At 41.3% G+C, this 25503-nt stretch overlaps 2 protein-coding genes and 1 non-coding gene across 3 annotated transcripts; 2 read left to right on the forward strand and 1 right to left on the reverse strand.

Annotated features, from left to right (window-relative positions):
• Positions 1–1832: 1832 nt before the first annotated feature.
• Positions 1833–1944, forward strand: LOC116675995 (U5 spliceosomal RNA). Its single transcript, XR_004328577.1, has one exon. It is a non-coding gene; the product is annotated as a U5 spliceosomal RNA (small nuclear RNA).
• Positions 1945–8880: 6936 nt separating this feature from the next.
• Positions 8881–9863, reverse strand: LOC116675993 (olfactory receptor 6K3-like). Its single transcript, XM_032507424.1, has one exon. It carries the CDS (start codon positions 9823–9825, stop codon positions 8881–8883), a length of 945 nt encoding a protein of 314 aa, XP_032363315.1. The 5' UTR covers positions 9826–9863.
• A 13363-nt stretch (positions 9864–23226) lies between these two features.
• LOC116675994 (trace amine-associated receptor 13c-like) lies at positions 23227–24733 on the forward strand. Its single transcript, XM_032507425.1, has 2 exons — positions 23227–23570; positions 23917–24733. Exons 1-2 carry the CDS (start codon positions 23398–23400, stop codon positions 24731–24733), a joined length of 990 nt encoding a protein of 329 aa, XP_032363316.1. The 5' UTR covers positions 23227–23397.
• Positions 24734–25503: the final 770 nt, after the last annotated feature.

Here is a 25503-nt window from a genome sequence, read left to right on the forward strand (position 1 = left end):
GATGTTTTGGATGCTTTTGAGGTTTTTGATGCTTTTGATGTTGTTGAGGCTTTTGATTTTTTTGATGTTTTGTCACTTGTTCAGATTTGTTTTCTGGGGTTTGTTTATTACTTTTTGTCCATTTTTTATACGTTTTTTCTCTTTTTCTGAATTTTTTCTCACTTTTTTCCTATATAAATGAGGGTTTTGACCATGAATTCCAGAAAGTATAAACTAGTAAGGTGTTGGTGGAACCTAAAAAAAAGTCTGAAAAACGGACGAAAATGTCTGATTTGTCCCTTTTGACCCGGGAGGAAACACTGGGTTTTTAAAGTCAGGTTAAAAGGATAGAAGATGCGTCCTGTCCTCACGGTGTAATCAACGGATGTTTTTCTTTTTTTAATGCAGTTGAGTTGTTTTTTGGCTCTTTGTGATTATACATTTTTAGATAACTAAGAACTAGTTTTTCTCTCTAGAAAAGAATAAAAAGATTTTATATTTCAGTGAGAATACATATGTATTATTTATATACTAGTACATATGTATTATATTTACATCTACAAATGTATTATATATGTACATGTACATATGTATATATATAAAACTATGTCCATGTCTATTTAATAATATGTACATGTATATATATACATAATACATGTGTACATGTATAATATAATACATATGTACATGTATATATGTACTATATATAATACAGGTATACATGTATATATCTAATACATATTACATGTATATATGTACTATATATAATACATGTGTACATGTATATATATATATATACATGTGTACATGTAAATACTAATACATATGTACATGTATATATGTACTATATATAATACATGTGTACATGTATATATCTATACATATGTACATGTATATGGTTTTATATATAATACATAATATACATGTACGTTTAAAACCAGCACGCTGCATTGGAGAAAAACAAACTGATAAAAGAACTTGTGTCAAATGTAAAAGAAAGTCAAAATTTTTAAAAAAAAAGTGACAAGCAACATCGGGGGAAAGACACAAAATGGTCAAAAAGACGACCATGACGTTGATAAAAACGGATTTCATTTTAAATTTTGACTCGATAAAGTAACTGATAAAGAACTTGTGTGTGTGACAATGTAAAAAAAAAAAGGAAAATGTTAATTAAAGTGACCAAAATGTGAACAAATGAAAAAAAAAAAAATTACAAAAATGTCAAAAAAACAACTTTACAAATATGGGAAAACACTCACAGAAATTTCAAAAGGCTCAGAAAAGCTTTTATTAATTAAATGTCCAGGAGACGTATAACTAATAATTATAATAGTTCAATTATAATTATAATATAATTATGCCATTAGGTTTACTCTTAAGCAGGTGGAGACATTTCACTTCAGACACTTGCAGCAACAGATCTTAAACATCATCAGTCTGGTAACATACTTGATGCTTATACAAAACATAGCAATTAGCAGAGGATGGCTTCGATCCATCAACCTCTGGGTTATGGGCCCAGCACGCTTCTGCTGCGCCACTCTGCTCTGCTACGCAGGCTCAGGGGCTGAAAATTGTAATTCACATTTGGACCAAAGGTGGCAACCAAGTTCCAACAGCTTACGGGTTGTAAAGTTAAACATTTGGTAGACCTTGCAACTATCTTTTATGTGAGCTTCCTGATTACTCACACAATGATGATTCACATGTAATACTTGTGATTGGCTGGTGTTTTAAAAAAAGGGCATTGTGAGGCATTGTGTTTAGTTTGGACACCCAGTGAGGTTTATCGTGATGGTTTGGACTGGGTCCACTAGGGTTTTCTGCTGCTGTCGAGCAGACGGCTGTACTCACTCTGGTTTCTCTTTATAACAAGTCTTTTGCTTTTTACTAAAGACTGCCTTGGAGGGGAACGCCGATGAGTTGAAACTATTTTTGGTGGGCTTTGCTGTTTGGCCGAGCCTTTTGTACTGCTTTGCTTACCTTTGCTTTTACTCATCAGCTTTGTTTTTATCCCACCCAGAAAAATATTTTGGACCTGGAACGAGCCATCTTTTAATTCCTGTGGAGGTCCAAGTGGGAACGAGTGCAAAGAAGAGTGATGAAGAAGGCAAAGGAGAAAGGAGGGAAAGGAGTTCCGGACCTGTATTGTTTTTAGGGAGCAGATTTACAGCTATACACATAACAGCAGCCACGGCCCCATCCAGAAATAATAAAACTGCAGCTATGGCACGGTTCTGGATGGGATCATACCTCGGAAGATTAAAGATCTTACCCTCTGATCTTAAAGTACCTGTTAGGATGAGCAAGTACAGCATTATCTGTATCTGTATCTGCATCTGTATCTGTGCTTGGATCGTGCAGGGCCTAACCCGGAAGTGGACAGGATTTAATCCGGAAGTGGGTCGGGTTGTCTTTAAATGGGCGGGCTTAACCGGTATGTTATTTTAAGCATGCAATAGATATGGGTTGATCAGAGGCGGGGGGGGGACTGTGTTTTACGGATGAAATAGATTAAATAAATTAGAAGAAAAAAATCTCTGACAGGCAGAGACGCGACAAATGAAAAAGGGGAGCCATGTCCTGCTCATTGTTCCTCTATTTTATTATTATTAATTATTAATTATTGTATTATTAAATTAGTGTGAATAAACATGATGAGCTATTTAATTAACTACAATTTCTGATTAACTACAATCTTGAATATTTGTCTTGTCCATGGTGGACAATGTTACTTGAAAGAGGTTAGGGTTACCTCAGCGACCTCCACCAGGGAATTTACGACAATCCCCCATCATCCTCCAGCTCTGCCTCTACCACAGAGGGTGTGTCAGCTAGATTTAGGAGTTCCTCAAGTTCCTCGCCCTATTACCTCCTCAGTTGAGGACAACAACATCCCATCCTTACTGTACACAGCTGGGATGATTTCTCTGCTCTGATACCACGTACACTTGTGAGCACCCTATGTTTAAACATGGTGTTTGTTATGAACAGTCCATGACTAGCACAGAAGTCCAACAACAGACAACCACTCTGGTTCAGATCAGGGAGGCCGTTCCTCCCAATCACGCCTCTCCAAGTATCTCCATCATTGCCCATGTGTGCGTTGAAGTCCCCCAGCAGAACTATGGAGTCCCCTACTGGAGCCCCATACAGGACTCCATTTAAGGTCTCCAAGAAGGCCGAATACTCCGAACTCTTGTTTGTTGCATATGCACAAACAGTCAGAGTTTTCCAGTCCAATAATGTGGAAAAAATAATGTTCCTTAATAAAAATTGATGAGTGGTCCCTGTCCCACATACCCCCCGGCCATAGTTACACAAGCACACCCAACTTGTGCCAAATTTCCCCAGCACATCCTCTGTTTCCCCAAGCACTCTTTACCTAATACCCAATTATACAATACACAAATCCATCAATCTTTATTTAAGAGAATGCTATCCCATTGTAAGTACACGTGAGTCTAAAGCCTCCTGTCCACTATCTTGTCGGGATCATTTGGATGCAGCCTTGGCCCTTCACCAGGCGAGGTCGCTGTTACTGAAGCTTCTAGTAATGAACCCATTTTCAAACCAATTCCTCTAAGTGGTTCAGTGCTTCACCAAAGCTTCATCTGCCCTTCACTATGAGCACCTAGTCTCTGACTTTGTAATGCCTTATGTCTACTGTAAAAATGTAAATTGAGTTGAGCCATAATTCATTTTTATTTATACCTTTTCTTTTCCCATTGTGACATGTCAAAATGTCAAATGGTGCATTGTTTGAAAGCCCATCTCTACACATCCATGTTCCATTCCACAGGTGGTTTCACCCCTGCTAGTTGTCCCTTAAATTTACAGTTTATTTTGTAATTTATTTTATTGGTGTTTTTCTGTATTTAAAGAATACAGAAAAAATCTATAAAGTTAACAGGAAAATGTAAAGTTACAGATTCTTTTTTACAGTGTGTCAAGTCCTGACCATTCCTGACCGGGAATTGAACCCGGGCCGCGGCGGTGAGAACGCCGAATCCTAGCCACTAGACCATCAGGGAGTCACATCTATCAACTTTATCTTTGTAGATGTGAGTTTCCTTTTCACTTACTGGAATGACTCATGTTGTTTTAGGCGAGGAATGGCGCCTGGCTAGAGCTTCAGAAGGCAGGACATGACAGATTACACATCTGTCACATAGTCAGTTTGTATTCTTAAATACCAAGTCTCTTGCTGTTCCTTGACTAGTTGGCCACCCCTGCTCTGCATCGCTCCAGGTAAGTAGAAAAAAATTCTCTTATGCACCTTTGCATTGCGCTAAAATGTCAAAATTTGGACCTGAATCCAACAATAACTTTACTCAACACTCACATACATTGGTTTTCAGGTAAAAAAATCAGGGGTCAGGGGTTTAGTTACTGTTTGAATAAAGGAAAAGAATTGTTTTATTGAATTGAGATAGAGGCAGATGAAATGTTTATGACCCATCAATGATGACAAAAGGATACATCCGCTGTCGGGGGTCTGATTTAAAGGAAATGGTACTCTTTAAAAGTGTTGGGGTTCTAGCGTTAAACTAATGAGAAAGAATCTGACAAATCTAAATCAACCAAAACCAGGAACTTACTCTTTCAAATGTTATACCTGTATCTATCAAGTCCTGACCATTCTCTGACCGGGAATTGAACCCGGCCGCGGCGGTGAGAGCGCCAAATCCTAGCCACTAGACCATCAGGGAGTCACATCTATTAAAATTATCTTTGTAGATGTGATTTTCCTTTGTGTGTAATTTGGCATCTTTCTCATCTTTTCTCTCATTTCCTCTTTTTTACTCCTTTTTCCTTTTCCTTTCCCTCTTTTTCCTTCTTCCCTCCCTCTTCCCCTTTGTCCTCATCATCCCCCCCCTTACAGGCTATTGTTCCCCAGCTTTGGTGCAGTGGATAATGCGTCTGACTATGGCTCAGAAGCTTCTAGGTTCAACTCCTGGCTATGTCGTATTGTCTTTAGTGACTAAATCCCTTATTCGTCATTTCCAACTTTACCCCCAGTACATTCTCTACAAAGAAAATGTACATCTATAAAGACCCAAATGATGAGTACTTATTGTTTCAACATGTGTGTAAATTTATCTAAGCCTCTAAGTGTCAGTCAACTACAGCAATAATCAAGCTCTTGCTGTTGTTTTTCTGTTTTTGCTTGCTAATCATCTTTCCTTGAAAAAAAAATGTGTCCCTGAAGGACAGAATCAGCAGTGCTAGATAAACCATCCATGAAATGTTCATATGTTAGTCAACAATCAGGGAAAACAGGAAAATATCAGTAGAGTTGATATTCAGAGTTCCCGCTATGCTTTCACAACAACAAGGCCCTACTGCTGTCAAGTGGCCGTGATCGTATAGTGGTTAGTACTCTGCGTTGTGGCTGCAGCAACCCGGTCCGAATCCGGGTCACGGCAGCTTTGTAAAGCCAGTTCTCTGTTATGCCTCCAAATTACTCAATCCTCTGCTTCATTTAACACTGACAGAAACTGGACAGCTTAGGATAAAGGTCCTGCAAGAGGCCCCACATTTTGGACTACAACAAAGATTTGACTGGCTTTCTGTACACTTGCCAACAAAGATCACCACTGTTTGCATAGAATGGTGTGAGAAGCCAGGTACTCCCAATGCTCTCTGAACCTGGATTCTGATGTTTTAAAGTGTTGTTGTTTGTCTCCCTGTGATGTGTTTTGGTTGGACTGATTTTTACACTTGTTATTTATGTATTTGACATTAACCCTGTTTAGCACTTTGGTCAACTGTTGTTGTGTTAAATGTGTTATTGAAATAAAATTGACATTGACAATGACATTGAACGTAGGGCTAGTGGGACAATGGGTAACGCGTCTGACTACAGATCACAAGATGTTAGGGTTGACTCCTGGATAGTTTGTTCTGTTCTTTAGCTATTAAATTACTTGATCCTCATTTCCAAGTTTACTCCTGTACATTGTCTATCACAGTAAATTAAATACATAGTAAAAAGCCAAATGATGCGTAAATAGGTTTTCAACATGTGCTAAAACCGCTCTAAATCCTTCAATTTAACTCAAGCACAGCTATCATGAAGCTTTCTCTGTTTTTGTTTTTTTAGAATCAGCAGTACTAGATAAACTATCCCTGGAATTGTCAGTTGTTACTTATCAATTAGGGGAACCTAGAAAATAGCAGCATATTTGTGGATCTGATTTCCGACTATGCTATCACAACAACGCGGCGATTTTAATACCAAATGGTTGTGATCTTATAGTGCTTGGTACTCTGTGTTGCGGTGGCTGCAGCAACCTCGGTAGGAATCTAGGTTACGGCACCTGTGAGAAGCTACTTTTCTGTTGTTTCTTTGAATTACTACATCTTCTGCTTTACTTTACATTGATAGAAACTGGACAGCTTAGCCTTAAAGTCCCGCAAGAGTCCCCAAATTTTGGACTGTAATAAACGTTTAACTGGCCTTCTATACCCTTGCCAACAAAGATCACCACTGTTTGCATACAATGTTGTAAGAACGTAGCTATTGCTAACACTGAACGTAGGGCTAGTGGCGCAATGGATAACGCGTATGACTACGGATCAGAAGATTCTGGGTTTGACTCCTGGCTAACTCGTAGTGCTCTTTAGTAACTGAATCCCTTGTTTGTCATTTCCAACTTTACCCCCCAGGACAAACTCTTCAAAGCAAATGTACATCTGTAAAGAGCCAAATAATTTCTTTATGCTTCCTTCAGCAGACAAGCTTTATGGAGATGCTGACTTCATTTTTCAGCAGGACTTGGAGCCTGCCCACACGGCCAAAAGTACCAAAACCTGGTTCAATGACCATGGCATTACTGTGCTTGATTGGCCTGCAAACTCTCCTGACCTGAACCCTATAGAGTATCTATGGGGCATTGCCAAGAGAAAGATGAAAGACATGAGACCGAACAATGCAGAAGAGCTGAAGGCCGCTATTGTAGCATCCTGGTCTTCCATAACACCTCAGCAGGGCCACAGGCTGATAGCATCCATGCCACGCCGCATTGAGGCAGTAACTCAAGCAAAAGGGGCCCAAACAAAATACTGAGTATATATGCATGATTACACTTTTCAGAGGGCTGACATTTCTGTATTTAAAATCCTTTTTTTTTTTAAATTTCATGTAATATGCTAATTTTCTGAGATTTTGAATTTGGGGTTTTCATAAGCCAAAATCATCAAAGTGATATCAAATAAAGGCTTGAAATATCTCACTTTGCATGTAATGAGTCTATATAATATATTAGTTTCACCTTTTAAGTTGAATTACTGAAATGAATGAACTTTTGCATCATATGCTAATTGTTTGAGTTTCACCTGCACATATGAATTATCGTGCTTTACTTTTTGTAGCTATATGTACGAATGGTTGATGAGAACGGCCTGTTTAGTTTGAACCTGCCGGGCCATCTCAGTGTCTCGACGGCTGCCTCAGTAGTTTTTATTCTGTTCCATCAGCCCCTCACTTCCCCCGGGCCTGTGCAGATCTATAGAACTTTCTAGACATGCCACCAGATACCCCCAGATATCCTGGATTCATGTTAAGGCTTTAATTTTTGAAAGAACTTTAAAATTATTCTGTATATTCTGGTATATTACGCTCCAGCTGCACTACAACCCTAACCCTATTACCTGCTAAATCATCAGATTCTTTTTATGAACAGTTGAGACTAATCCACACCCACAATGTGAGTTTAAAAAGCCCCCCTTAAAATGTATGTAAGAGCCTTATGTTGTGAGGATAACTTACAAAGTGAATAAATTAAAACTCTGTTTTGATTTCAATAAGTTATTTTTAAACTTAAACGTATACTTAACTTTAAACAAAACTAAATGCATTATATTTGGAAATCATACTACAAATACAGATGTTAAATTAGTAATTGATAATAAAACAATCAAAAGAGTCTAGGAAGTTACATTTCTGGGGGTTGAACTTGAATCCAAACTGTTTGGAAGCCCCTTATTAAATATCTGTGCATGAAGATGGCCAGCAGTACTAGTATATTGAAAACAACTACAACTACATATTGACCCAAAATATTACATACTCTGTACTGCACACTTTTTACCATATTTGTTATATTGTGTGGGAGTTTGGGGAAATACTGTACCTAGAAAAGTAACTTACAAATATTTGCACATTGCAAAAAAGAGCAATCAAGATAATAAATCACACACATGAGCATACTAATCATCTGTTTTTAATTCACATTTGTTGATATTTATGGACATCGTTTACATTCAAAACTGCACAATTTATGTTTAAAGTTAAAGAAAATAATTGATCATGTAACATACGCCCAATGTTGAAGGAAAGAGCCGGGGAAATCATCTAAGAGGACATTGTGAACTACTGTTAAAAGCACGTGTGTTTCAGTTTGTGGGGTGAGATTATGGGATGGACTGAACAATGACATCAAAAAGAGCCATAATACCATTTAGTTGAAAAAAGGATTATAAAAATCATTACTGGACCAATACTTTAAAAAAAAATCGAAACATAGGAATGGAAATGTAATGCAAAAGTATTGTTGTATAAGTATTCGCATATCTTTTTACTTTGCTATAAGATGATTTTGTGACATAGGTGTCATTTCAAATTGCTTCCACCTGCTCCTTCTCAAACCAATCCTTATATTTATATATATATAATCAGTTTTTTATTGTAATTGTTAAATATTAATTGTCTTTTTATTCAGTGGTTTTAATTCTTTGTTTTCACTGTTGTCTTGCAACACTGTTGTTTGTTCGAGATAAATAAATTAAATGAAACAAGTTAACTGGACAAATACATTTCCCGTATTAGAGCCGTATTAGAAGCATATTTTGTAGCTTTGCAATATATGGTTGGCTATATGTGCATTTTAAGTTTTAGATTTTTTTAGCAGGAATCTTCTTAAAAAATCTAACAATCACTCCTTTGATTTGAGGCAGACTCAGGCCGTAAACTAGAGGGTTATTAATGGGGGGGACCATCAAATACTGTAAAGATAAAACAACTGTGATGATAGGATTCTTTTTATCAACCTCAAATCGACTCAATGACAGCTCACAGAAGACAGAGAGAGAATAGGTGGTGAATGTGATGATGTGAGGCAGGCAGGTCTGGAACGCCTTTCCTCTGAAATCAGACGAGCTTCTCCTGCAAACAAGCAGAATACGGAGATAGGTGTACAGGACAAAGAACAGGGGGGTTAGGATGGTTGTGACTAAAAGAAACTGACCTGCTATGTTGTTCAGAGTTGTGTCTACACAGGAGAGCTGAACCACAGGCAAGTTGGAACAGAACAGCCTATTCACTTTATTGCCACACAGCGGTAATCGGACAGTAAGATAGAGCATGAAACCCACAACACATACAGGGTAGAGCACGGAAAAAATCACAAGCTGTGTTACCATCTTAAATGTCATTTTACTGTGATAGTGTAAAGGCTGGCAAATAGCAACAAATCTATCATAGGCCATGATGCTGAGGAAAGTCATCTCACATGATAAATAGTTGTTAATAACATATATCTGAAAGAAACATAATGGACGTGAGATTAAATGAGTGTCAGACAGAAGGTCCATCAGAAACCTGGGGAAGAAGCCGGCTGAGCCGTACAGAGAGTTAAAAGACAGACAGCTGATAAAAATATACATGGGCTGATGCAGAGACTTCTCCAGACAGACTGTCAGAATAATGGCAACGTTAGCAGAGACAATAGTCATGTAGAGCAACAGACACAGACTGAAGTACAGATACCTGAGGGGCCCAAAGTCTGCAAACAGAGTGAACCGAAAATACAAAGGATTCAGGCTGTTGTTGCTCATCATGTCTGCACAACAGCAGAGCTGGAAGAAGAGACGTGAGAACAGATGGAGATACAGTAAATGAGATTAGAATTTTAACAGCAAGAAGTCCTATTTCAACACTAGATTTAACACTATCTGCATTTATGTAAGTTGCATAAAGTGCACATTTCTAACAATTGTGATAGTTCAGAAAGACAAAACATGGACATGGGAGAAAAAGGTCAGTGTCACATGAACTAAATGCACAAGCAACCTCACATTTTTTGTTGAACAATATTAGAGTTGAATGACTGAAAAAGAGATGTCTCCAGGTTAACAAGTCTCATACATGACAGATGTTCAAAAGGTTCTTTTCCACAAGTGATATATTTGCAATTACATTCAACCTTTGGGAAAAGCTTTTAGCGTAGTGAAGTTCTCCACTTTTGTGTCTTATAACAGCTGATATGATCAGCTGAAACAATATACTGTATATAGTGTTCATATGTGTCCTGTGGTCTGTCCAGCAGGTAAAAGACATTCAGAAAACAGTCTTTGCATCAGTGTATGTGAACATTTAGAATAATACACAGCACCCTCCCCTGACTACAGCAGACTGAGGCAGCAGCTGAAGCTTTATCCTGTTTTGCTGTCTCACTGAGAGCAGCAACCTGTACACACAGGGTCCAAAGGGAGGGACGGTGTGTCACACACTGATTACGCATTTTTTTGTTATGTTGCATCAGTATACCCAAGCCCAGACTTCCAAGGCCAGAGATATACTATGTGTCACTCCAACCCACGGTGCAATAAGGACAACAAGTATGATATAAAAAAATATTGAAGATAAACATATTGACATTTGAAATACGAAAATAAGACTTCCTCAATGTTCTGTTTGATGTTGTTGTTTTGTTGTTGAATGTTCTGAATGTTCAGATTCAAGAGTTCTTGGGGTCTTCACAGACACCTTCAACCAGGACGAAGAAAAGCGGGCAGAAGGAAGATGATCCAACCGCAGCGTGATTGCTGCTGAGGATGCTTAACATTACCCTGATGTAAATGACATCAGACCAGAGGATCGCACAGCGAGGCATCAGTGCTCAAGGAGTCATCTGATAGGGGCCATGCAAGAACTTTACTATTATGTTGTAGTAAACATTACAATGGACATGTGTTTACAGAACTTTGAAAAAATGGCTCACCAAGTCGCAGGTTCACACAACCATGTGTTAGTTAAAGATTTAATGAACATTAGAATGTGCAGATGAACAATATGGACGTGCAGATAGATAAATTGATGTGGATGTCGTCTGATGGCTGGTCTGGGAGGATGTATGGGTGGAGGAGACTCAGAGGAGGGGGTTCCCTCTCAGACGCACTTTTCGCCGGAATAGTTTACAGACCCCCAAAAGCGTCAGAGTGTGTAGAATGAGTTGTGCGTGGGCTTGACTGAGATCGTTGAGATTGTTGGGAATGTTGGGATGTAAGATCGGTATGCCTGGGATGACCAGCGACTTGGGAACTGAATGGTTTGGTTGGAGATGCCTGATATGCCGGCTGTGGATGCTGCACCAATGCGGAAAGAGTGGCGGGAATAATGTTTGGGTGATATGGCTGAAATGCAGAGAATTCTGTTCAGATGTTTTTGAAACTAGAATCAAGTGGCCATTTTGGAATACTGAAAAGTGGGTGTTGTGGAGATGCCTTGGCAGCATACCTGGAGCCGATGTATTTGATTAGTGGCCCGTAGGGGTTGATGTAGGAGCTGAGGTGCAAGGCATAAGTTAGGAAGGAAACTTCTAAATGTGAATATGAGAGAGTTTGAGGTGTGGATGGTGATGTCTGATAAACTGGGGATGACGTCGGTGCAAATTCTGAACACCTCAAAAGCTGAAAAAGCGTTGGATGGAATGAGCATGGATGATGGTGGAGGGGGGGAAGGGAGTAAGGACAGACCAGCTGGAAAGAAGAGGAAGGCTGAGGACCTTCAATCACCATATTAGGTAGGTCCCTTTGAGCTGCTGGAAGTGGCACTGGAATTGCAGTGCGGCCATCTTGGAAAGGGAGGGAGCAGAAGCCGATTGGCCAGGAACAGCTGAAGGAAAGGTAGAAGGAAGGGATGAAGGTTGTATCTGCATAGGGGGACCCGGAAGTGCTGGAGGCCAGGTGGTCGTTGCTGTTGGGGGTAGCGATGGAGGCTGACGAAGCGGGCTGAGTGACTGGAGCAGCTGAGGCTAGGCCGAAGGAAGGGTAGAAGAAGGGATAAAGGATGTATGCACACAGGGTTTTGTGAAGCCTGCGAACATGGGGGTGAAAAGAAGACAGAGATCGCCTGAGACATGACAGACAGAGGGAGCAGGCACATGGGGAAACACGACCCCCCCCCCGCCAGTTGGAGCTGGTGATGCGTGCTGTGGCTGTCCAGGCATCGTGACGTCAGGCGTGATGCCACTGGCCGTGGCCAATGCTTGCGGAAGACCCAGAAGTGCTGATGGCCCGGTGGTTGTTGCCGCTGGGGGTAGCGATGGAGGTTGACGAAGCGGGCCGAGTGCTGGAGCCGCCGAGGCCAGAGAGAAGTTGTCAACACGTGAGCAAAAACATTTGGGTGTTGGGGAAGGGAGGGGGGAGGGATGGGGGAGGGAGGAATGAGGGTAAGGACAGACCAGTTGGAAGAAGAATGCTTATGAACGACGGGTATGATGTCTAAGCTTCTGCTGTGCCCTGCCACGTCCTGCTGGGCCTTGTAATGCCGAACAGTGCCCTGCTACGCCATGAACTACTATAAAGAACTGCTACAAACTACTAGCCTGGGTCTGTCCCAGGTTTCTGCCTAAAAGGAAGTTTTTCCTCACCACTGTCGTGTTATGGGTAGGTTGGACCCGAACACAGAAACAACACAAGCACAAGACAAAAGGTAAAGAAGAGGTTTTAATCCAACATAAAAACACAGACGAGAAGCAGGTGGTGGTGGTGGTGGTGGATGATGGTCACACGGAGCGGGTCTGAGGAAACGGCAAACACAGACGACGGACACTGAGATAGGAACAAACAAAGTTAGTCAGAAGCAAGGTTTAGAGATTAACGTGTACTAATGACTGGCCTAGTTACCACGTAGGGGGTAGTACAAACTGGCGCCGAAGAGGTGGTCGGCCCGGGTATATATACTGTGGAGCTGGATTGACGAGGATGAGTTGCAGCTGTGTGCAAAGCGGATGGCAGAGTCTGGACACGCCTCTGGACCAGGTTCCTCAATGGAGTCCTCTAGTGCAGTGATTCCCAAAGTGGGGGTCGGGACCCACAAGGGGGTCGCGAGCCATAGAGGGGGGGTCGCAAGTTGATTTCCAGAAATAAAAGAAAAATTTAAAAACAATTAGAAATAGCATATGTTAACCATGATTTTAACACAAGACAAAACTGTTGTGTTATTTTGTGTGTTATTTTGTGTTGTCAATATGCTCGTGTTTGGATACGCCTATAGTGCGTGCACGGTTGCGCGCAATGTTTATATACGTTTATAGTGGGGGGGTCGCGAGTCACTTGCACCGTTACTTTGGGGGTCATGGGCTGAAAGTTTTGGGAACCCCTGCTCTAGTGGATGACAGTAATACAGACAGACACAAAGGGAAAAAAGGAAGACAGACATAGACAGCAGCGGGCCCATGACATGTCGCTCTGTTGCTTGCTCTGGTGGAAACTACTAGAACTGTTGGGTCCTTGTCAATTCTGGAGTGTGGTCTAGACCTACTCTGTCTGTAAGTGTCTCGAGATAACTCTTGTTATGAATTTATACTATAAATAAATTGAATGGAAATGTATAAGTGTATCAGAAGCCTTTTTTCGGTGAGTGCCGAGCGTCACTGCACAGCCTCCAACTAAGCTTGAAGACGTAGATCTGACGTGAGCAACCTGTCATTAAAGTTATAAGTCTTCTGGTAGCTGTCCCTAGTGTTCCTAGTTAATTAAATTAATTTACATATAGTATAAAGTCATAACAAGTTATCTTGACAGAGTAGGTCTAGACTACTCTAATTTACAAGGACTCAATAATTCTAGAGCAGGCAGCGTGACAGTTGCAAGGAAAGAACTCGGGCTGGATGGAAACTGTATACCTTTAGAGTCTCAGAGCTGTGTTGTGCAAAAATAGGTTGATATGAAAAGGAAAGAATTGTGAAAATGTATCATAATTGGGAGAAATACAGGAGAGGTTTCACCACAGGAGGAAACCAGCAGAGGGCAATGAAAAACAGCAGTCTCCCGGGAAAAGGGGGGGGGGGGGATTGGTGGAGTGCAGAAGTAGAGAAGTAGTCTGTAAAAATATTAGAGTTTTGCTACTAGCTGGACCTTCGATATATCATCATACAAGTGTTTATTTGACATGACAAGTGTGTTTTTTCTTATTATTTTAAAATAAATATGAAATAAAATGACCATTTACTTAATTTGCCTGTTTAGTGAACCCCGTCACACACAAGGTCCCGTGAGATTTCTGCTCTCTATGAACGATGTTTTGCAGCCCATTAGTGGCTCCTAAAGGCGGTGTACTGATCCCCTCTGGACAGGAAGTTTGTTAACAACTGTACGGGTTAGTCAGATGATGACATCTCGACCAATGAGGTGTCACTGCAATCAAAGGTGTGAAGACAGCATGAAAAAATCAACATCTGATGCAATCATTACTGAACAGTGATGTTTTTAGTGGATATTGTGTCTGCCATAAGTACAATAATTTAATCAATCAGAATGTTTTAGATCTTTAATAATAAAAGGGATCCAATTACCATGTGTGATGTCAGATAGGTTGCTGTCAGTCCCAAATCCACAGAGAATTATCTCCCGACTCTGCAGATCCTCTCAGCTTCACAAAGGGTTTTTAACTCACTGATTTTGTGTTTTTAAGGCCCAACACGTTACTATTTTCTTCATTCTCCAGTTCTGAGCTAACTTTCTTTAGAACTCTCTAAATACCCGCTGTACCAAAGTGTGGTGCTGCTTAGCACAAAGACACAGTTAGAGACGAGCTGGTGAACATGGATGATTTAGCAGGTAAATAGGATTAGGGTTGTAGTGCAGCCGGAGCGTACCAGAATGTACGGAATAGGGCCAAAGCTATTTTGATGGGAGACAAGCAGGAAGTAAGGTCATGTTGTAACATGTGCAGAATGTGGCTTGGCATGTTTTGCTGAACTAAGCAGCAACGTTCATGAAAAGATGTTGCTTGGATGGCACACATTTTCTCCAAAGTTACTCCAAAACTTCATGCACTTTCAGCATTAATGGTGCCTTCACAGATGTGCAAGTTACCCATGCCATGGGCAATAACACACCAGTACAATCACAGATGCTGGCTTTGAACTTTGCGCTGATAACAATATGGATGCTCCTTTATCTCTTTGGCCCGTAGGACATGAAGTCTATGATTTCCAGAAACAATTTAAAATGTGGACTCGTCAGACCACAGCACACTTTCCACTTTGCGTCAGTCCATCTAAGATGAGCTTGGGCCCAGAGAAGCCAGTGGCGTTACTGAGTGTTGTTGATATATGTCTATCATTTTGCATGGTTGGAGTTTTACCTTGCACTTGTAGATGTAGCGATGGACTGTGTTAACTGACAATGGATTTCCAAAGTGTCCTGAGCCACGTGGTAATAATGTCCTTTACGTAATGATGCTGGTTTTAATGCAGTGCCGTCCGAGGGATGTCATGGGCATTCAATGTTGGTTTTCAGGCTTGCCAGCTTACGAGATTTCTGAATTATGGACGGGAACAAAAAAGTTTTTTTGAAAGTTCTTTCAAAAATGAAAGCCTTAACATGAATCCAGGGAATCTGGGTGTATCTGGTGTCATGTCTAGAAAGTTTCATATATGTGCACAGGCCCGGGGGAAGTGAGGGGCTGATGGAACAGAATAAAAACTACTGAGGCAGCCGTCGAGACACTGAGATGGAACGGCGGTCAAACTACAGGGGGACTCTAAAGTTTGGGCACCGAGGGAAAAATTTGTATTAATGTGCATAAATACAGCCAAGAAAAGTTAAGTCAAGTTAGCGTCCAAAATTTTCTGAAATTTGATTGAATCAATTTTTCCTTCTGCTCGTGAAATGTTCCCAATTCTAGGAAATGACAGACTTGGTTCAAATGTGAAAAGAACAACACTAAGTGTCAACAAACAACAGAGTCCTCAGTTCTCATTGGCCGGGCATTGCCATTGGTCGCCTGGTACAGCCTGGCTGCATCATATGAGGAGCCATCATTCATTTTCATTTAGGCCACAGACACACATGCTGCTGAGTCCTTTGTAGTAAGTATTCTTCAGGACAAGTAATAAGTTCAAGAATGGGAACATATCAGTTATTTTAGTGACACCGTGTTGCTTGTTTATGAAGTTAATAAAATGGCCTAATGTGATCTTACAGTGCTTGTGAAAATAATAATAAAAAGGTGGGGGCACATCATTGGGGTGAAGAGGCCGGATAAAACAATCAACCGACACAAAGATGAGGCTCAGTCAAAGAAAAGTAAAAGAAGACGTTTTCCACACCAAACGGGACAGTTGGGGACAATGGCGAGGTTTCATGGCTGGTTTATGACTGCATACTCATAAATCCTTTAAGGAAAAACGTTGGCTGATAAAAAGCCTGTGTGGCTAGTGGCCAACAAAGTTAACTTCAGGCCCTGCTGACAACCATATGGTACTAAAAAGAAAAACTGCATTGCACAATGTAGTCTTCAGCAAGTTTAAAGAGCCAAAGTTCATGTGAATGCTACAGCATGGTGTCTTAATGAGCAGAGCTAAAACTGAAGATCTAAACTCATTTCCCTATAGATCAGGGATTGGTGGGCTAAATGACCTTTACTTTGTTGTGTATAGTGGGCATCATCAGACACAAACAGTCAGGTCCCGGGAGATCTGCCTCTCTGTTAACAATGTCTTACAGCCCATTAGTGGCTCCTAAAGGCGGTGTGCTGAACCCCTCTGGACAGGAAGTTCTTTCACACCTGTATGGGTTAGTCAGGTGATGTCATCTCGACCAATGAGTTGTCTGCAATTAGAGGTGTGAAGACAAACAAGAGTGAGCATGAACCCATCAACAAGTGATGCAATCATTACTGAACAGGACTGTTTTTTTCAGTTGATATTGTGTCTAACATGAGTACAATCATGTATTTTATCGAAATTGTCTAGATCTTTAATGACAAAAAGGGATTCAATTAGCATATGTAATGTGAGAGGGGTCGCTCCCAGTACCAAATCCACAGAGAATTATTTCCCCACTCTACAGATCCTCTAATACTAGAGCAGGGTTTTTGACACACTATTTTTCGGGGTTTTAAGGCCCAAAACTTTCATGTTTTGTTCACTCTTACAGTATCATCAGCGCCCTTTTTTAGTAGTCTCTAAGAACTCAGCAGCAAATAGATGAAGTTAGAGACTAGCTGGTTAATATAGTAGAGGATTAGCAGGTAAAGAGAGTTAGGGTTGTAGAGCTGCCGAAGGTTCAGGAAGTAAGTTCTGGAAGTATAAGAGCGCCCAATTCTGAAAAAGATGGCAGGTTGTGGTGTTGGATGGGTCAAACTAACAAATGGATCAAACACAGGACTTTTCCCGAGAAACTGGGGATTCTGTGTTTGAAAATGAATAACCATGAAAAGAGGTTTATTCGTCAATACAGAAGTCCGGGGTTTAACTCGACCTGTAGCAAGTATCCTGCATGTCTTCCCCACCTCTCTCCCCTTGCTGTCCTGGTGAATAAAGGCTGAGATGAACCTCTCTCCATGATGAGCTCATTGTCTGTGGCGTTGTGGAGGAGACTTAAATGATATTGGGGATATTTAGGTAAACTGACTAGATACTTGCGCTGTTTCTCTCCTTCGTGGCTGTGCAACCGGCCTGTGGCTTGCATGAAGAAAGACTTGGGGCGTATCTTTATTGGAGCGGAGAGCCGATTCACGGGGACGCCCTGTGACGCAGCTGGTAGAACATCAAACATCGACTTGAATGGCCGTGATTGCTTGTGTGGCTCGCGGCGGCTTCCTAACGCTGCGCAGGCGTGCCTTTTGAAAAATACTGGCAACTTTCACCTGGCTGGTCGGCAGTGGGCCGTCACCATATTTAAGTTAATATGATTGTGTCATGAGAAAGCTTTGCATCAGATTGATCACACAAGAATACAAATGGAACTGAACTCACACGAAGGGAAGCTTACTCGATTCCAGGTGCAATTTGACATTCGCTTCCACCAGAGTTCAATCCAATTCAACTTGGTCACTCAAAACTGTACCATGGATCTTGGATCTCCAGGGTAATGGAATTTTCCCTTTCATTGGGGACATTTTGATACGTTTTCTTTTTAAATACTGCAAATTAATACAAGCAGCAGAGAAGGCAGAAAGTTACTGTATTTCGTGGTGATCACCACATAATGAACAACTACCGCCGGAACACGATTGACGGTCTCTGTGGGACACAACAATGGGTAAAAAAATGCACACACATCGTCAGACTCACCGCCGCATGCGAGACGGTCTACAGCAATGGGATGGTTGTGGTTAGGAAAAGAACAACAGAGAAAAGCGGCTGCCGGGACACCATGCTTGTTCTCTGGTGGACGCCACACGCTGGCGGACAGACCGTGTGATGGCCGCACTAGCAGCCACACATGGCAACAACAAGTCACGGTGGTAACTCTCTTTGGTTTTGAGCACATTACACAAAATAAATAACTGGACACACACTTTAGTTCTACAAACAGTTGTATTAGTTATTTGACTTAGTTTTCTATTTAGGTGCACACATTTAGTTAACTTTGTCAATTTAACTAATTTCAGGTTCTTTATCTTTAAGTGACATTCTGTGAAATTCATACCTTTTCTTTTTGAGTTGCCAGTTCCTGGGAAATTGCTACTGGGGGTTGTTGGCTGACAGACGTAAGGACCTCCAATTGATTCTAAGCTGTTTAAATGGGGAATGGATAAGTGGACTGTACCATGTTTGAGTATTTAATTTTTGAGTTGTGTTCTTTTCTTTGCTAGTTATAGTTATAGTTAGTTATGATATTTGATTTATCCTTAGTTTATACTCGGTAGCATTATTTAACATAGGTTGTTATTGTGGTTTGGCTTTTCAATGTGCTTGTCCACCCCCCGTGATCTTTTTATTTTTTTTCCAACTTCTATTAATTTTTAGAGTAATGCGGCATGGAGGATGGAGTGGAAGAGGAAATCATGGAGAGTCTCAGGGACAACAGACTGTACAAGAGGAGCAAGCAGCTGGCACTGACACTGGAGCTTCAGGAGGAGTCACAGGCACTGAGGCTAAATAAAGCAGAGATCCAACGATGCTGGACCTGGCTAGCATTCTTCGTGCCGACATGGGCCATGAAGAGGCCCGTGACGCTCAACTGAGGAAGGAGTCTGCACGACAGGAGCAGTGGTTTAGGGCACTACAACATCAGTTCCAACTGCTGCAGCTTGAGGTGCAAGCTCGCACTTCCCCAATTCGGAGAACACATCAACAGCTCTGGACTCAGATGAACCTGTGCCCCAGGTCCAAACAGAACTGGCACGAGTATGTCCCATCTCCTGCCTCATCAGGTCAGTTTCAATTCCCCTCAGAACCCAGATTAGAGAAATTAACAGAGCATGATGATATTGAAAACTTCCTTTTAACTTTTGAGAGGATTGCAGCAGCATGTCGGTGGCCTAGGTCTGACTAGGTTTTGCGCCTTATTCCCTTGCTTACTGGTAAGGCGAGAGGGGACTATGCGAATAAGGACTTAGATGATTATCATGATTATGGATTTAGACTTAGACTTAGACTTAGCTTTATTAATCCCTTTGGGATGACTCCCGCAAGGAAATTAAAGTTACCAGCATCCGATACAGCATATGCAGGAGGAAAAAAAAGGATACAACAAAGAGGCCAGCTGCAGGTTGTTTCCCCGCTCGGGTGAAGGGGTGTGTGGGGGGGGTTGGGGTTGGTGCGGGGCAAAAAAAGGACAGTCAGTTTAAATCCAATTTAGGTCAATTCGGTGGCGTTTGTCCAAATTTGTGTTCATCAAATTCACTCATCCTCAGCGTCATCCGTGCATCCAATTCATGTATTGATTTTGACAGTTCCCCTATCTTCATTGTCAGTCTGGTGATTACACGAAGCAGATCCACCGACTGAGCCCCGATGGCATCCATCCATCTCTGCGCTTCCACAGCCCGGTCTGAGATGTTACGAGACAGTTCACCGGTCTGATCAGCCCTCTGATGTAAAACCTTCAGCTCCTCGTCCAATACATTCAAACCCTTTTTTAATTCCCCAGACAGCATTGAGGCAAATTTAATGGCTGCTGCCCTACCAATTTCACGATGATTCAGGAAGATTCCAAGTCCCATGACTAGAAAACCTCCCAGCAGAATTCCAATTATCCACAAATCTTCTACAGCTCCCACGTTTAGAACATCCAAGTAGATGTTCTAAACGTGTCATTTAACTTGATTGATTATTGTACAGTGGTGTGAAAAAGTGTTTGCCCCCTTCCTCATTTCCTGTTCCTTTGCATGTTTGTCACACTTAAGTGTTTCGGAACATCAAACCAATTTAAACAATAGTCAAGGACAACACAAGTAAACACAAAATGCAATTTTTAAATGAAGGTGTTTATTATTAAAGGTGAAAAAAAATCCAAACCATCATTGCCCTGTGTGAAAAAGTGATTTCCCCCCTTGTTAAAACATAGTATAACTGTGGTTGTCCACACCTGAGTTCAATTTCTCTAGCCACACCCAGGCCTGATTATTGCCACACCTGTTCACAATCAAGGCATCACTTAAATGTCAGCTGGTGTGAGCTCAACCAGCTTCAGCTTAACACCAGCAAGACAAAGGAGATGATAGTCGACTTCAGGAGGAAAACATCCCCTTTCTCACCGGTGAGCATCCAGGGATTGGACATTGATGTAGTGGAGAGCTACAAATTCCTGGGTGTTCACCTAAACAATAAACTGAACTGGACTGATAACACCCAAGCACTCTACAAGAAGGGCCAGAGTCGCCTCCATCTGCTGAGGAGACTCAGGTCCTTTGGAGTGTGTAGGACTCTACTCAGGACCTTCTATGACTCTGTGGTGGCCTCTGCCATCCTCTACGCTGTGGTCTGCTGGAGGGGGCAGCTCGGACCGGACAGGAGCAGACTCAATAGACTGATCAGGAGAGCGAGCTCTGTCCTGGACTGTCCTCTGGACCCCATAGAGAAAAGTAGGGGAGAGGAGGATGTTAGTCAAGCTGACATCCATCATGGACAACACCTCTCACCCCCTACATGACACTGTGGGGTCCCTGAGCAGCTCCTTCAGCAGCAGACTGATACACCCATGGTGTAAGAAGGAGAGGTACCGCAGGTCCTTCATCCCGGCCGCTGTCAGACTCTACAACACTGCACTACCTTATAGTGTTGTAGTTTCTGTTCCTGTTTTTCTCCCATCTACATCACACACTTTCTGTTTATCTTTAATATTGGTATTTATATTATTTTATTACAAGTACTTACTTTTCAATATTTATGGTCTCAGGTTAATATAATTTAAATTATGCTACCGACTCTTGCTTCTTTGCTCTAATTACACATTCAACTAAATTTTAACGTCACTTACACCGCAATATTGTTTCTCTTATCATGGCAACGCACTTTAAAATTCCTTTTGTTTGACGGCATTTTACTTACTCAGTCTACCATATTTTCATTGTCTATTTCTTGCCTTGTATTTCTTGCCTTGTATTTCTTTCGTGCTTACTTGTTTGTGTGTTATTGTTTTGTTTTTTTGTTTTTTGCTGTTGCTGCTATGCTGCTACTTGTAACGACAGAATTTCCCCGTCGTGGGATAAATAAAGTATAATCTAATCTAAATAGGAGCTGCTTGACACAGTAAGGTCCACCAGAAGATCCTTAAAAGCTACACATCATGCCGAGACCCAAAGAAATTCAGGAACAATTGAGAAAGAAAGTAATTGAGATCTATCAGTCTGGAAAGGGTTTTAAAGCCATTTCCAATCCAGCAAACCACAGTGAGAGCCATTATCCACAATGGCGAAGACATGGAACAGTGGTGAACCTTCCCAGGAGTGGCCGGCCGCCCAAAATACCCCAGAGCGCAGCGACGACTCATCCAAGAGGTCAAAAAGACCCCACAACACGTCCAAAGAACTGCAGGCCTCACTTGCCTCAGTTTAGGTCAGCGTTCATGCCTCCACAATCAGGAAAAGACTGGGCAAAAATGGCCTGCATGGCAGAGTTCCAAGGAGAAAGCCACTGCTGAGCAAAAAGAACATCAAAGCTCGTCTCAATTTCTCCACAACACATCTTGATGATCCCCAAGACTTTTGGGACAACATTCTGTGGACCGATGAGACAAAAGTGGAACTCTTTGGAAGGTGTGTGTCCAAGTATATCTGGCGTAGAAGGAACACTGCATTTCATAAAAAGAAACATTATACCAACAGTAAAATATGGTGGTGGTAGTGTGATGGTCTGGGGCTGTTTTGCTGCTTCAGAACCTGGAAGACTTGCCGTGATAAAAGGAACTATGAATTCTGCTGTCTACCAAGAGATCCTGAAGGAAATGTCCAACCATCTGTTCGTGTACTCAAGCTGAAACGAACTTGGGTTCTGCAGCAGGACAATGATCCTAAACACACCAGCAAGTCCACCACCGAATGGCTGAAGAAAAACAAAATGAAGACTTTGGAGTGGCCTAGCCAAAGTCCTGACCTGAATCCTATTGAGATGTTGTGGTATGACCTTAAAAAGGCCGTTCATGCTCGAAAACCTTCTAATGTAACTGAATTAGGACAATTCTGCAAAGATGAGTGGGCCAAAATTCCTCCAGGACGCTGTAAAAGCCTCATTGCACGTTATCGCAAACGCTTGGTTGCAGTTGTTGCTGCTAAGGGTGGCCCAACCAGTTATTAGGTTTAGGGGGCAATCACTTTTTCACACAGAGCCATGAAGGTTTGGATTTCTTTTCACCTTTAATAATAAACACCTTCATTTACAAATTGCATTTTGTGTTTACTTGTGTTGTCCTTGACTATGTTTAAATTGGTTTGATGTTCCGAAACACTTAAGTGTGACAAACATGCAAAGGAACAGGAAATGAGGAAGGGAGCAAACATTTTTTCACACCACTGTATGTGGCGTTTTTTCATTCCCATGGTGCAAATGTTTCACCAAACCAAGTTCCTTCCAGAGACTATTTAGCAGAGCCACCGTCTCTACATCCAGATCTTAGCGTCTCCTGAGTTAATTGTGATTGGGTAAAGAATGCAAAGAGTGCTTTTTTCTTCTATCCCAGAATGCATCTGTGGTTAAGTTATCAAGAATAGGACAAAGGAAAGGAAACAAGGGTAGAAAATGACAGAAGAGAGACAGTGAGAAAGGCAGGGTTACAGAGAGAGTGATGAAGATGATGGTGGGATGTGCAGAGTCAGGGAGGAGGGGCATCAGAGTCAAACAGGGACTGAGAAAGAGGAGGGGATGAAGAGAATGAGAGAGAGATAAATCAGTTACATGACTCAGGTTTGTTCAGAAAGCTGCCAGAGCTGCAGCTGTCTGCAGACCTCTGCAGATGGAGGTTGAGGACGGAGCCAAGCTCTGCTTTCCACAGTTCCCAAACACCTCCTGCAGGAAGCCCTCGTCTCCTTGGCCCCAAACACTGCTCATTTACATTGTGTGCTACTCCATCTCTCTGACCACTGTGACTCTCAACCTGCTCATCATCATCTCAATCTCCCACTTCAGGCAGATATTAACTTCTTTGCTTCTCTCTACAGGATGTGTAACTTTAAAACGTGAACAGCTGTTGTATATTTAGAAGAATTGTCTTTGATTTAGTATCAATAATGTTGCTCCAAATGTCTTGAGACATCTCCAAATGACTTTGATTCCAGAGACTGTTGTTTATGTCTACTCTCTTACCAATATTGATCATTGCTTTCTTTCTCAACCAAGTGATTTTAACTGTCTACTCTAACTGATGTGGTGGGTTGAAAAATATTGAAACTAATATTGATTTTATATTTTTAATTTTGAATACTGGTTTGAGTTAGCGTTGTTGGTTTATTGATACTTTTCTCTTTCCATGCAGGCAGCTCCACACCCCCACCAACATCCTCCTCCTCTCTCTGGCTGTCTCAGACCTTCTAGTGGGCCTCGTGGTGATGCCTGTAGAAGTTCTCAAAAAAACATCCTGCTGGTTTCTCGGTGACTTTGTGTGTTTTCTTAATAATTATCTTTCAATCATCATTGTTGTATCCTCAATAGGTGACATAGTGCTCATATCAGTTGACCGTTATGTGGCTATTTGTGACCCTCTGCATTACAACACCAGAATCACCATGAACAGAGTTAAACTCAGTGTTTGTCTGTGTTGGCTCTATTCTGCTTCCTACAGCTTTCTCTTTGTCAAGGATGACCTGACTCAACCCAGGAGGTATATTTCCTGCTACGGAGAATATCTTTTGTTCATTGACTATTTCACAGGACTAATAGATCTTGTTTTGTCCTTTATTGTTCCAGTTACTGTCATCGTAGCTCTGTATCTGAGAGTATTTGCCGTGGCTGTGTCTCAGGCCCGTGCCATGTGCGCTCACATTACAGCTGTCACACACCAACTGTCAGTGACTTCAAAGGCAAAGAAATCAGAGCTGAAAGCAGCCAGGACTCTTGGTGTTCTGGTAGTTGTGTTCCTAATATGTTACTGTCCATATTACTGTGTCTCTCTTCTGGGTGACAGCTTTGTTAATGTTTCATCTGCATCCCATGTTCTCTTTGTGTTCCTTTGTAACTCTTGTCTAAACCCTGTGATCTATGCCTTCCTTTACCCCTGGTTTAAAAAAGCAGTTAAACTCATAGTCACTCTTCAGATGCTGCAGCCTGGCTCTTGTGAGACCAGCATGCTGTAGAGAGGCTGTGGAGGGACTGAGATCAGACTCGCCTAAACAGTAAATGAATGAATATGTTCAGTGTGTGACTTATGAAATAGAGAAATTGAAGATATACTTTCCTGTCTTTAAGTCTAAACTGTGTATGATCCACTGTTATTCAGCTTTCTCTTGTTGTGTATTGTGTCTCTCTTATGCTGCTGCATTTAAAGAAAGAGTCATAAGCACCATATACTAGTTAATTTGTTTGTGGTCTTGTGTGTATTTTTTTTAGTTTTACACATTTGAGTGCCTTTTTATGTGTGTGACATGTTAGTTATGGTTCTAATGGTTGATAACGGTTCGTTAATATAATATATATTTTTTAATGTTTTTGCCTATTATGTTTAATTTATCACCAATAAAGACGGATTTTTGTTTACAAAAGGTTTTTCTGAACACCAATGACATTCAAAACGGTGATAACTGAAACAGATATACAACACACCCTGTAGACAGGGTGTATGTGTATGTTTACATGATACATGTGTATACACATATGTATTGCAAACAGACCTAAGTACTACACAGATAAGAACATCTGCCTCTGCAACACCAAAGTGAACATAAAATAACTATAAAATATATAAATATGTACATGCATATGTCACTGTTGTCAAAACCTACACAGTCAACAGACAGAGACGACATCTTGGAAGTTTGTGATTAATACTGTATGATGATGTAACCAAGTGGTGTCCCATTGTATAGGGGTATGTTTTCACCCCTACCCTACCCCCTACCTAGCTCAG

The sequence above is a fragment of the Etheostoma spectabile genome, unplaced genomic scaffold (genome assembly GCF_008692095.1).
Source record: "Etheostoma spectabile isolate EspeVRDwgs_2016 unplaced genomic scaffold, UIUC_Espe_1.0 scaffold00002568, whole genome shotgun sequence".
NCBI lineage: Eukaryota > Metazoa > Chordata > Actinopteri > Perciformes > Percidae > Etheostoma > Etheostoma spectabile.